We start from the raw sequence: 11,980 nt of genomic DNA, 5'->3' as shown, positions 1-11,980 counted from the left end.
AGTAGATAATGGCAGTTTACTCGGTTGACTCTGTTCATCTAAGCCACTTCCTGATTAGAAAATGGCACTTTCTAAAGTGCAAACTGCAAAGAAAAGAACAGAAAAAAGAGGAAAAAACATATCATACAGATATAGGAACACGCCGGTCGCCGATGAGGAGAGGGAAGGACTTAGCACGTTTCAAGCGTGCACACGTTTCCAAGACGCTGGCGCGCCCTCACGCAGCGCGTATAGAGCGCGCCTGAAGCCGAATTCGTACCATATGCATATATTTTTCCTTTTTTCAATAATCCTAGTGCGAGGACCCTTTCGTGAAACGAAAATTTGATTGTATGCGTGTGCAACTGGTAAAGAATACAAATTATAATTCACTTCTGGTTTGGATTTTACCTTGTTTTGCTTCACGCTCTTTATAAATTTATAATTTATGCAAAACTAAAAAAACAAAATAAATCAAAATCTGAAACAAAAAATAAATAAATAAATAAACCGGAGGCAATCAACCCATTTGTACTCCAATACTTTTGCACCAATGCGAATGAAATGTGAACTGCAAACAAACCAGGCCTATCAAAAAATATATTGCTTTCTATGCATTTCTCCCACCTGCTTAGGGTGGAACCCCAGTCCCCACCCGGACACCACCACAAATGAGTCCCCTTCGGGCAATAGAGTTTGATTAATAGGAACCGTGAAGCTTTTTACTGGTTCCACAGTTCAATGTAAGTTCATACGCATAAGCCTCGCCATTATTATATTACCAACAGGAAATCAACAAGACGATGCAACAGAAATGACCAAAAGGAACTACTTTTTAGCAATACTTCATGAGCAACCAACACAAGGAAAAGACCCTTAATTTGATAAATAGCAAGTTATCTAAACCTCAACTTCGGAGAAGGTTCATAAAGTTAACCTATAAGATGCAAAATCACCTCAAAAAGGAAAATAAACAATAAAAAAGGAAGAAAAAAGTCTAATACTAGAATACAGAAGTAGATCTCAATGAATACCACCTTGACGAATCCTAGGCGATCAACATCACGAATGTCTATAATCGACCAGGAGCTGCCAACACCAATAAATGTCCCTCCACCTTATAATACCCATTTGTTTTAGACTGTTTTTGCCTTGGGAGCTTTCTTCTTGGGCTGTCTCTTTGGAACAGAGTTCTTCATTCCTAGGAAAAAGAACAATGCCCCAAGAAGCGCCAAGTTCTGAAAAAAAAAACCATGAGTTCAAAAAATTACTAAAAGAAACAAATTGAGCACAACTCAAAAGCCGCTAAGATTCAAGATGAGGCATCTCTGACCTGTGTAAACTTGACAAAAAGCTGAATAAATTCTTTCTTGTCAGGGTGGTAGTTGTAAAAGTCGTATAGAATAGGAGTAGCAAGCAACTGATGTATAACCTGCAGAAAAGATTCTATATCAGTACTTAAAGATACAGACAGACCAACAGTACTTGAGATATGCTAGCATGATTGTGAGGATCACATGAGATCAAGTGACACATTTAGGTGTACGTACCAGGAGGTATGCACCAAAACAGCTGCCAAAGATGAAGAAAATGCCTCCAATACCCTTCAAAGCTACCGCCCCCGCAACCAAATGTTTAATCTGTGAATCCACACACCCTCAAAGTCATGAATAGTGCAATGTGACATAGCAAATTAATCTGTAACTGATTAAAGTATTCATAGTGGGGTGATTCTCACTTCAATTTCAGGTACTTGCACCCCAAGGTTAGAGGTCACATGATTTGTCAAAACATCAAACTTCGGTCTAAGAGCTTTTGCTGCTGGCCCACCATCAACCCCGAATTCATTGAACCTATAAGGGTCACACAGTAAATCAAGCTTGAAACACCCAGGTGCAAACTATTTACATTAATAGAAAATATACATTGAATACCAAAAAAAATATAAAATATACATTACATACAAATTATTTGCACAGTTGAAAAGCTAGGAATAGACACAAATCATAGATAAATAGGATAAAACTCGATAAACTATGCACAGGATGCAACTCTATTATTTGCAAACTTTAAGAAGGAAAACCAAGCTAACATGATATCAGACACCCTAATCATATATTTGAATAAGTCAAATCCAATCAATTTTTCCATCAAAAGGAACAAAAGCTTACTAGGTGCCCCAACAAGATAGTGATTACCTTGAACATGATAGGCCCAATACAGAGGCTTCAAAAAGAAAAACAAAAGCTCAATACAGAGAAATACCACCATAAGATGCCAAGACAACAAAACTCAAGACCTAAAGTTTAGTGCTTAGAGCAAAAACTGTAGGCAATTATCAATATATATTAAAGATTAAAAGATTAAAACTCTATAGCAACATCTATTGTGTCAGCTTTTCAACTCCTGGTTTATTCTCTAGCATTCAAATTGTTGCCAAATCTGATATATTAGATAAATAGCATGAAATTTTCCTCCTAATTTAACAGCATGCACCTTTCTATCCCTGTAAGAATTTATCAAAAAAAAGGCCTACCTGGACAACTCTTCAATCAATGGGAATTTTCTCTAGATGAGAGAAGAACATAATAACAGTGATAAAATAAGTAAAAAAGGCCTACCTGGAAAACTCTTTGTTATTCAATCCAATTTGGTGGCTACACATAAGCATCTAGTGTACTATCACACCTTTTTACCATAAAATCATTGCAGAGACAACTTTCTCAGTTCCCAAAGATACAGAGTTGCTTATTGTTAAAGATAGTCATGTCATATAGCTCTTGTAAAAACTAAAAAGTAGAGCCATATACAGAAGAAAATTGGTTTGCTAGGCATGTAAGTAGTCGGTTCCACTGTTATGCTCTAAACAGCACATTTGACAATCAAATGAAATAATAAAATGGTCCTCACCTGAGAAAAGCATGGTGAAATATTAGAAAAAATAATTAAAATAAATATCTGATCCCATCATCTAGGCAAAAGAAAAGAGAAAGAAAGGAGGAAAGGGAGAGAATTAAGTCATGGCTGCTCCATCCTCAAGGGAAAAGGAAAGAAAAGAAAATGAGGATAAGAATAATAACAGCAAGCCCGTTGGCATTGCCATCCTTCAGAAAATGACATGTCCCAAAAGACTTTTCAGGCAAGAATGCTATCCTCTAGGTAAAAAAACAAAGATGATGAAGGAATAAGATCAACAGAGTAGACACCACTTGCTGCTCACATCCTCCAAAGATAGAATCCACCGAGTGTTTTTAAGTATCCTGAAAGTCTTCTGATCAGACTCTTTTTGCTGCTACATACTCCAGAAGATTACCATGACACTTCTCAATGTCTTGAAAGTCTTTCAAGCCAAGGTTTTTCTGACCGAATGGTGCTCCAGCAGATTGTAATGGCTGAAGTTAGCCCCTTCCCGTGCAGAAACCTCTTAATACACTATAGAACACACCCATTATATACAATGCACAAGAAAATGCCAAGATACACTCAGACTCACATCTTAGAGACCATTAGATAGAGACCATTAGATAGATCAACAGCCCTCAAAGGAGATAAACTAGCACACCATTGCCATGATGAACCATAACAATTATAATAATTTAGGGATTAAGTAGGAAGTAGTCACTCTTTGCACCGTTCTCCTTGACCTAGGAGCAAAAGAAATTTGCTTCGCTAATGTTTTAAAACACAGAGGCATGATGCGAGGCATTCCACTACCTAGAGGCGGCGTGGTTCAGAACGTAAGAGGCGTAAGCCTCCTTAAGAGGAGGGGATGAGGAGGAAGGGGAGGAGAAATAAAAGGAAGGAGGATCTCATTTTTCTTTATTTTTAATAAAAATCTTTTATATTAAGAAGAATGAAGATGAATACAGCTTTCCCCTTATCTTTTCTTCCCTTTCCATTTCTTTGTGTTCTTTTCCCCCTATTTATCCCCTTTCTTTATTTTTCTTTCCCTTCCCTTTCTTTTCCTTCCTTTTTTCTTTCTTTTTTTCTTTTTCTCTGTCTTTTTATATGAGGCATGCATGAGGCGCATGAGCCGTACGCCTCTAGCATGCCTCATGAAAAAAAAATACAAGGCATACGCCTCAGAGGTGCCAGCGCCTCTGGCATACACCTCAGGACGTTTTGGGGGCACCTCGGCTGGGGGCATGCCTCCAGGCATACACTTCCCACGCCTTTCAAAACACTGAATACACCTTATGCCAGCACAGGTTAGACTTGAAACATGCAACTATAGAAGAGGTAAAATATGCATGCACTTCATCACCTTTGGAAAAGTTTTTTAATTACAGCCATGAGTCCAAAATAAAAAATTGTTAGAGTAAAAAGTTGGAAGGAAATCTCCATTTAGTCTAGGTGTCTAAATGCGAAGAGTTTACAACAAAGTTTGAATCAAATGTTTATCAGCAAAAATAAATAAAAATGGCACCACAGTGGAATTAATAACAACTTCAAGCATAATGCATAAAACACATCAAAACAGAGAAAACCTACTTTTAAAACATAGCTACAACAGGTGTACCCACTTCAAAGCTTTCAAGTCTCTTACCCTTTTCAACTACCAATTCTAATGGTCAACAATCCCAAGTCTCGTCATGGAGATGAACTCCTTCAAGCACAACTATTGATCAACAACCTTCTTCCTTTCTTCTAATCAGCAAGCATCATCACTGGCCACTAACTTTTTGACTACATCAAAATATTAACCCTCCAAGTATCATCTAATGTTTTTTTATCTCAAATCTCACTATATCTTTTCTATAAATGAGACCATTTCAGAGATTTCAAGTCACTTACCTTTTTCAACTGTCAATTTAGTGGTTAATCAGAAAGAACAAGTCCAAGCATCATCATAAAGATGACCTCATTGAAGCACACAATTGATCAACAATCTTCTTCCTTCGTTCTGATCAGCAACCATCATCATCACTGGCAACCAACTTTATGACTACATCAATATTATCCCTTCAAGTATCACCATTGATCTTCCAGAGAAACATAAAGAAAGTAACCTCAACCCACTGCACCTTAAAAATATAGTATTTTTTTCAACACCGAGGGGTTTCCATATATAGGAAGTGGTTCAATATCTAAAGAGAACACCTAGTAATCCCAACCATGTCATTAAGACCAAAAGCTCTCAGTAAAATATAGAAAGTACTCCCCATCAATGCAAAAGCACCCAAGTCTTTGCATAAGTAACAACAAACTAAATCTGTAGATGGAATTTCACCATAAACAAGGAGCATTTGATTACCCTGTTCTCGTATGCGAACCCCAAAGTTTATGAACCAAACTAAACCAGTTATAGTCATTAAAATCGCCAAATTTTCTAACAAAAATTAATAAATTTGCCAAAGTTTCAGCAGATTGGTATCCTAGATGTGCTATTCTTAAAGGAAACCAAATTAATTGGGGAAAAAACTACTAAGATTCCATGACAAGATGGTGTATTCATCTTGATGCAATTATGCACGTCAGAACACACATATTCTTTTTAACTGAAGTAACTGAATAATGGGTTATAAAATGAACACCAAAATGGAGGTGTCCCAGCAAAATTATTATTCAGGGCATGTTACACGGACATGGAAAGGAGATGTCTTGGTCAGGGTATCGGACACTTCATGGAAAAATTGAAGTGTTCAACACTGACACCGCACCAATTTTTGAAGTGCCCATACAACATAGTACACAGGCAGTGAAAGTCTCTTACGCATAAAGTTGACTTCTTAACAGCAAAAATTTCATAGAAACAAATGAACTATTTGATAAGTCGAGAAAGTAAGCACAACCAGAATAACAGATAGGGGTAAGAAGCATATTCTCGAGGTAAAGAGAGGCGAGTGGATAAGAGCAATGTAAAAAACAACAGAAAAACAAATTGGTAGCACAGCAATCAAGAACAACAAATAATAACTAAATAAAAACAAGTTCCACCATCTAAACCAAACGAAAAGGCATACATCAATCTTTTAATAACCCCTTACAACTAATCCCATTATCAAAAAATCAACCTGATTTACACAAAATAGCTCATTGGAATACAAAGACAGTAAAAGAACACCAAAGAACCCGTGATACATGGAAGAAACTTAAACACCAAAAAAATAGAAGAAGAAGAAGAGGAACAAGCTTCTTAAATATTTGCTTTAAGTCTATCTAATCTTATATATAGAAACAAAAATCACGAAAATGATCCAATTATCCACGTATTAATGACGTGCAGACGCAATAAAAGCTTCCACTGACAGGTTTTCTGCATCAGATCATCTACGTTAACATGCAAATTATTCAAATCCCAAGATAAAAAACCCAGATCCATGTGATGCGGGCTTCTAGGTAGTCAAATCAAGCAATAAAACAGTCATAGATACATGAACCAAGGCGAAGAAAAGCATATCACAAGTTTAGCTATGCATCCGTCGCTTCAACCCATCAGAAATATCAACCAACAGGTAAAAATCTACCAGATCCAATCACCAGCAACTAACGAATGCGCACTACAAAACAAAAACCCTAACTTTCCCACAAAGAACGTGATGCAGACTAAACATCTTAGAAACACACCGAAAAAAAAAAAAACTTCTGATGAAGAAAAATCTAGGGAAAACAAAAGAAAAGAAAATTGAATCAGATCTGAGGAACCAAAGCGAAGGGAAAAGAAGAGCTTACTCTTGCCATGCGGAAAGAATGAAGACGGAAGCGAAAAGAACTCTGCCTATAAATGAAATGAACCCCATTGATGTGCGGCCAGCAGCAAGAGATGGAACTTAGAAGACCTCACTCACTCGTCCGAATCTCTCCTTTTGAGTGAGTCAAGAGAGAAAACGCAGGAGAGAAAAACAAGGGTTTGTAATCTTGTACACAGAAGGGTGCAAGATCCTCCAATGGAACTCTCTACTTAAAGCACGGGCGCGTAAAAGTCTTTTTTGACAAAATGACGTATGTACCCCTTAAATCTCCATCAATGACAATTCTTTGAAATGCCTTTTAAATTTCAAATGAAGCCCACGTGTATATGTGGACAAAGAGAAAACGCTAAGCTGCGTACTCGACATCAAGTCACTCTACACGCTAGTTGTTTACCCTTAGATCCTGCAAACTACTGGGCCCTATTTTATAATCTTATTGAACATATTTATTACTTAGAACGTCTTGCACTAAATATAATTAGATTAGATGCCAGAATGGGCATAATTATTAATTATTAATTATTAATCGGATTCCAATTCAATGGCTTTAATTTGAAGTATGCCTACCAGGCTACCATGTCCATGTACTTGCACTTTATTTAATCGCCTTTTTTTCCCAAGTAGAACTTAAAACTTGAAAATGTAGCAGCAGCCATAGGGAGTTTGGAAATGAATATGATACCCACAAGAAAACTATCTACCCACTTCACCTACTCATTTAATATCTTTTTCTAAAGAATGATAAGATATAAGTATAGGAGATGTTTTGAATGTATAATTGCGATGTGTTGTGATTAAGGGTGAGTAAGAAAAATCTAAAAAATTGTATGGATGAAATTGAATCGAAAATTTTAGTTAATCAAAAAGATAGGTTTGGTATTTAAAAAAAAAATCAAAGGTATCGGTTTGGTTTCGGTTAATTAATATAAAAAAATGATGGTTAATCAAACTAACTACTATATATTTATGCATGTATGTATATATATATATATATATATATATATATATATATATATATATATATATATATATATATATATATATATTTATAACATATAACATATTATTTATTATTTATAATATATAACATATTATTTATTATCTATAATAAAATATTTTATAAAAATAAAAAAATAAAAAAAAACGATGAACTGAATTAATGGTTAATTGAACTGGTCAACTAGTTAACTGATTGCCTCTAGTTCAATTTCAGTTACATATTTTTCAAAAATCAATACTAATAGTTCGATTTGAAATTTAGACTCACGGTTTGATTACGAGACCGTGAGCACCCCTAGCCAAGGTTCAAAGTATCGGAAATGCCAAATGAATCAGAAAGGCAATTTTAAGTAAGTATCGAGAAAAATACATCAACAACACTATAAGTATCGAGAAAAACTAAGATACGCATACATATGCTTGAAAACACTATAAATACTTTAATAAACTATAAAAATACATCAACAACACTAAATATAAGACCTCAATGAGGTGTATATACATTAAATTAATATATTTTAATGGTTTTATGAAGATATATATTATAGCTAATTATAATTTCATTAAAAATCCTATGCTTAACTATAATTTATAAATTATAATTCTTAAGTTTTAATGTTTTATGGGATGAGAAAAACCCAACTCTCCTATCCAACCATAAAACATGCATTGGCACAACTTCTATGTAAAAATATAATTAATAATTATTTATTGTTTAAATAATTATTATTTATTATTCATTTCCAAAAATTATAAAAATAAATAAACATTATATAATATATTCAAAAAATAGTTATTAAAGAAGAAATTTCAATTGTGGATATAATAGATCATCCATAGAATTATAATATATTCAATCATTGTGATCAAATGATAAAATATAATTTTTTATTTTTTTATTTTTTTATTCTAAAAATAAAAAATAATAATAATTATTAAAAAAATTTCAATTGCTTTATGGACATGATAGATAAATCCATAGATCTAAAACATATTTAGTCTTTATAGGCAAAGAAAAAACTTACATTTTCAATTTTTTGTTAATTTATATTTTCATGATATTTCCATAAATCTATTGATAGCACAAAAAATTATGATTTTGAATGTAAGAAATGTACACCAACATAAATTTAAACATTCAAGAAAAAAAAAGAAATCACAAGATATTATAAAAGAATGAAAAAATTTACCTATTTTTGCCATATTTTTTCAAAATTTCAAAAATCTTTAAAAAAATTAATGATTCACACATGTTTCTTGCAAAATTTTGCAAATCTAGCACTCTAGGAATGAAGTTTGGAGCTTTAGAGTCATTTGGGGGTGAAAGAATGCTTATTTTAGGGAAAAGAAGCTTGCTTTCCCCCTTTAATTTTTTTAGTTTTTGGCCGTATCTTTTTCATCGATACGCCCCCAATACGGGTTTGATATGCATGAAAAAAAGACGAAACGTCCGGTTTTCATGCATATCCTATATTGATTTGATTTCGATTAACTAATATAAAAAAAAATGATGGTTAATCAAATCGATTAGTACACACACATATATATATATATATACATATTTGTTTGATTAACCATCATTTTTTTTTTTTTGCATACATTGAATCCTCTCATAGAAGTCAGTTATCCAAACAATATACATCTCTTTTCAGTTTTGAAGCATTGGGCTGCATCCTTTACTTAATTCTAACTAAATTTGTGGTTAGAAGTAGGACCCGCTCTATTGTAAGGTCATGGTAATCCTTATTAGTATTTAGCAACAAAAAAGGAAGATATATTAAAGCTGCATTTGATTTGATACTGGACAGTAATTTAACAGAAAATTAAGGAAATTTTTAAATAATTTCATAAAATTTGAGAACCTCCCCTCATCTTTCTACTTTCTAATTCTCTCTTCTATCAAATCAACCATAGCCTATGTTAAATCCTATGCATGAAGACAAAGTGAAAATAAAAAATGTTTAAATAAACTACCTATTGATGATAACTCAGTTGGTAAGATATTTGGATCAAATCCTGCCGTCATTACGGTTGGAGTGTTATGGGTATGGGGATGGACTATGCCCCATGAAAGCATAAATCATAAAAGCAAAGAGGGAAAATAAAGAAAGATATATAGAACACCAGTATTTATGACTAAAGACAATTTTGTTTGAATTCGGATATACTCCTCAAAGAGCATATCTCACACCATACGCATAATGCAGCGCAATTGTGTATTAGAAACATCATTCCGTAAATGATAATATTATGTGTGAAAGATATTGTCATTGACAATCCGATCCCATTTCACTTATGTGATTTGATGATGTGGGAAAATTCCTTAGACTTCCCATGAGGTTTCTAACAAATACTAAAGCCTCACCTTGGTTTTTGTCTCAGTTTTGTAACAGTACAAGTACAAATATGTACATTACAAACACTGTATTTTATATTGCTAAACCTTCTATTTATATTCAACATATATTTATATCTTTACCAAACTGAGCCTATGTAACAGATGATGTACTTGCAAGAGAGGTTGTGTTTGGTTTGAAGCACACACAGTGAGGTTGTGTTTGATTTGCAGGAAAGGGTAGGGAAAGGAAGGGAAACATATATACAACTAATCAATGGGAGAAATTCTTGACACCTGTCCCATGAGTATCTCTAGCCTACCCTTGGAAAGATTAAAAGCAAATTTACAAGACAACTGTCAGAATATTAATTGAGTGATCACTTAGGAGATGTTTGGAATAATGCAGATTCCTTGGATGAGATTTCTCAAAACTCATTGGTTTCTAAAATCACTGATTTCTTAGAAATCATAGAAATTGTTTGTTTGGTACCATTGCTGTTATGTCAATTATGAATTTGTTTGGTAGTGACTATTAGCAATGATTTTTGTATTCATAAGAACTATTTCTCTTATTCATATCAGATGCTACACTATCCAAAAATAATTAAAATCAATTTAAAAATAGAAATCGTCTAATTTGTTGATTTCTCATTTCAGCCCAACTTTAACAATCATTTTCTCATCAAACACCAAAATACCATAAACCGACCCATTTCTCAAACACCAAATTAAAATACCATAAATCAGCCAACCAGACACCAAAAATAATCAGCAATTTTTGAATTACTGATGTGATTCTAAGGTGGACTGCAATCCCCTTCAGAATTTTTTTTTTCGGCCCCCTCCTAATCTATTAGGAGCCCCCCTATAAACCACATCCTGCTCATAAATTTGACATCAATTTATGGGCAGGATTCAATCCACCCCTAGGAAATCCTAACTCCACCTAAAATTGGACTGAATCATAAAAACCCCAAAAATCAATACCAATCCTAAACACCACCTTAGTGTACTGCAAGGATGTACCTACTAGACCCGAGATCTAATAGACACAGTGTGTGACTGTGTGACACTTGTCCTTCAAGTGTGTTTTAAGTCATGGAGTGAATTAAAAGGCACACTTGAATGATAAGTGTCTAACACAGATATATTCTTCCTCCAGGGTGTTATCACTGAATGTGTCTATGGACTCCGAAACCGTAAGCTGACTTATAATATATTTAAAAACCAGCTGTGAACTGCCAACCTACTCGTCGGCCTTGGAGCAGAAGTAATAATCTTCTTTCTCCGTAACTACTCATTAACTGGATCCCAAATTAAATGTCCCAACCGCATCTCCACAAAGTTGGTTGAGGATGAAGAAAAGCAGAGCTGCAAATTGGAGACTTAAATCCTGCAAGTTGGTAGCGTGAGCCTGATTACACATTCAGTACAATCTATAATGAGACCAGATTAGCTGCACTTGATTGCTGTGCTAGGTGCTGTTTAGCCAATGATAATACTCAACATCAACCATGAACTGTATGACATGGAGTCAGTTGTTAAGTGATTTGGGCTTTAAGGCCATATTTGAGAGTGTTTAAGTTAAAAATAAGTGTTTATTCAAATAATCATGTATTTGTATTGGGTATCCAATTTTTTCAAGTATTTATTTTTTAAAATAAACACTTATTTTATATTGGACATTTGATAGCTTTTTTCTCTAATAAGAATTTAAATAAGTATTTATGGCTATTTTGTCTTTCTTTGTCTTTCAATTTTTCAAAATATACCCTTTAAAAGCACTTTTATGAAAGCATTTTTACAAAAGTACTTTTATTAAAGCATTTTTATAATAGTACTTTCCTAAAAGTGTTTTCATAAAAGTACTTTCATAAAGTGCTTTTGTAAAAATACTTTCAAAAAGTACTTTTCTAAAAGTGCTTTCATAAAAGTATTTTTCTAAAAGTGCTTTCGTAAAAGTATTTTTCTA

The 11,980-nt window shown here is 33.7% G+C and overlaps 1 protein-coding gene across 1 annotated transcript; it reads right to left on the bottom strand.

Moving 5' to 3' along the window:
- Positions 1-794: 794 nt before the first annotated feature.
- On the bottom strand, positions 795-6,870 carry LOC104600843 (HR-like lesion-inducing protein-like protein). Its single transcript, XM_010263978.2, has 5 exons — positions 6,652-6,870; positions 1,718-1,832; positions 1,530-1,619; positions 1,313-1,411; positions 795-1,217 (listed from the first exon to the last, which is right to left on the bottom strand). Exons 1-5 carry the CDS (start codon positions 6,717-6,719, stop codon positions 1,116-1,118), a joined length of 474 nt encoding a protein of 157 aa, XP_010262280.1. The 5' UTR covers positions 6,720-6,870; the 3' UTR covers positions 795-1,115.
- Between the last annotated feature and the right edge of the window lie 5,110 nt (positions 6,871-11,980).

The sequence above is a fragment of the Nelumbo nucifera genome, chromosome 3 (assembly GCF_055504915.1).
Source record: "Nelumbo nucifera cultivar China Antique chromosome 3, China Antique-T2T, whole genome shotgun sequence".
In the NCBI taxonomy this organism is placed as follows: domain Eukaryota; kingdom Viridiplantae; phylum Streptophyta; class Magnoliopsida; order Proteales; family Nelumbonaceae; genus Nelumbo; species Nelumbo nucifera.
The sequence above is the reverse complement of the archived record's forward strand: the minus strand, read 5'-3'. Positions and strand labels throughout refer to the sequence as shown.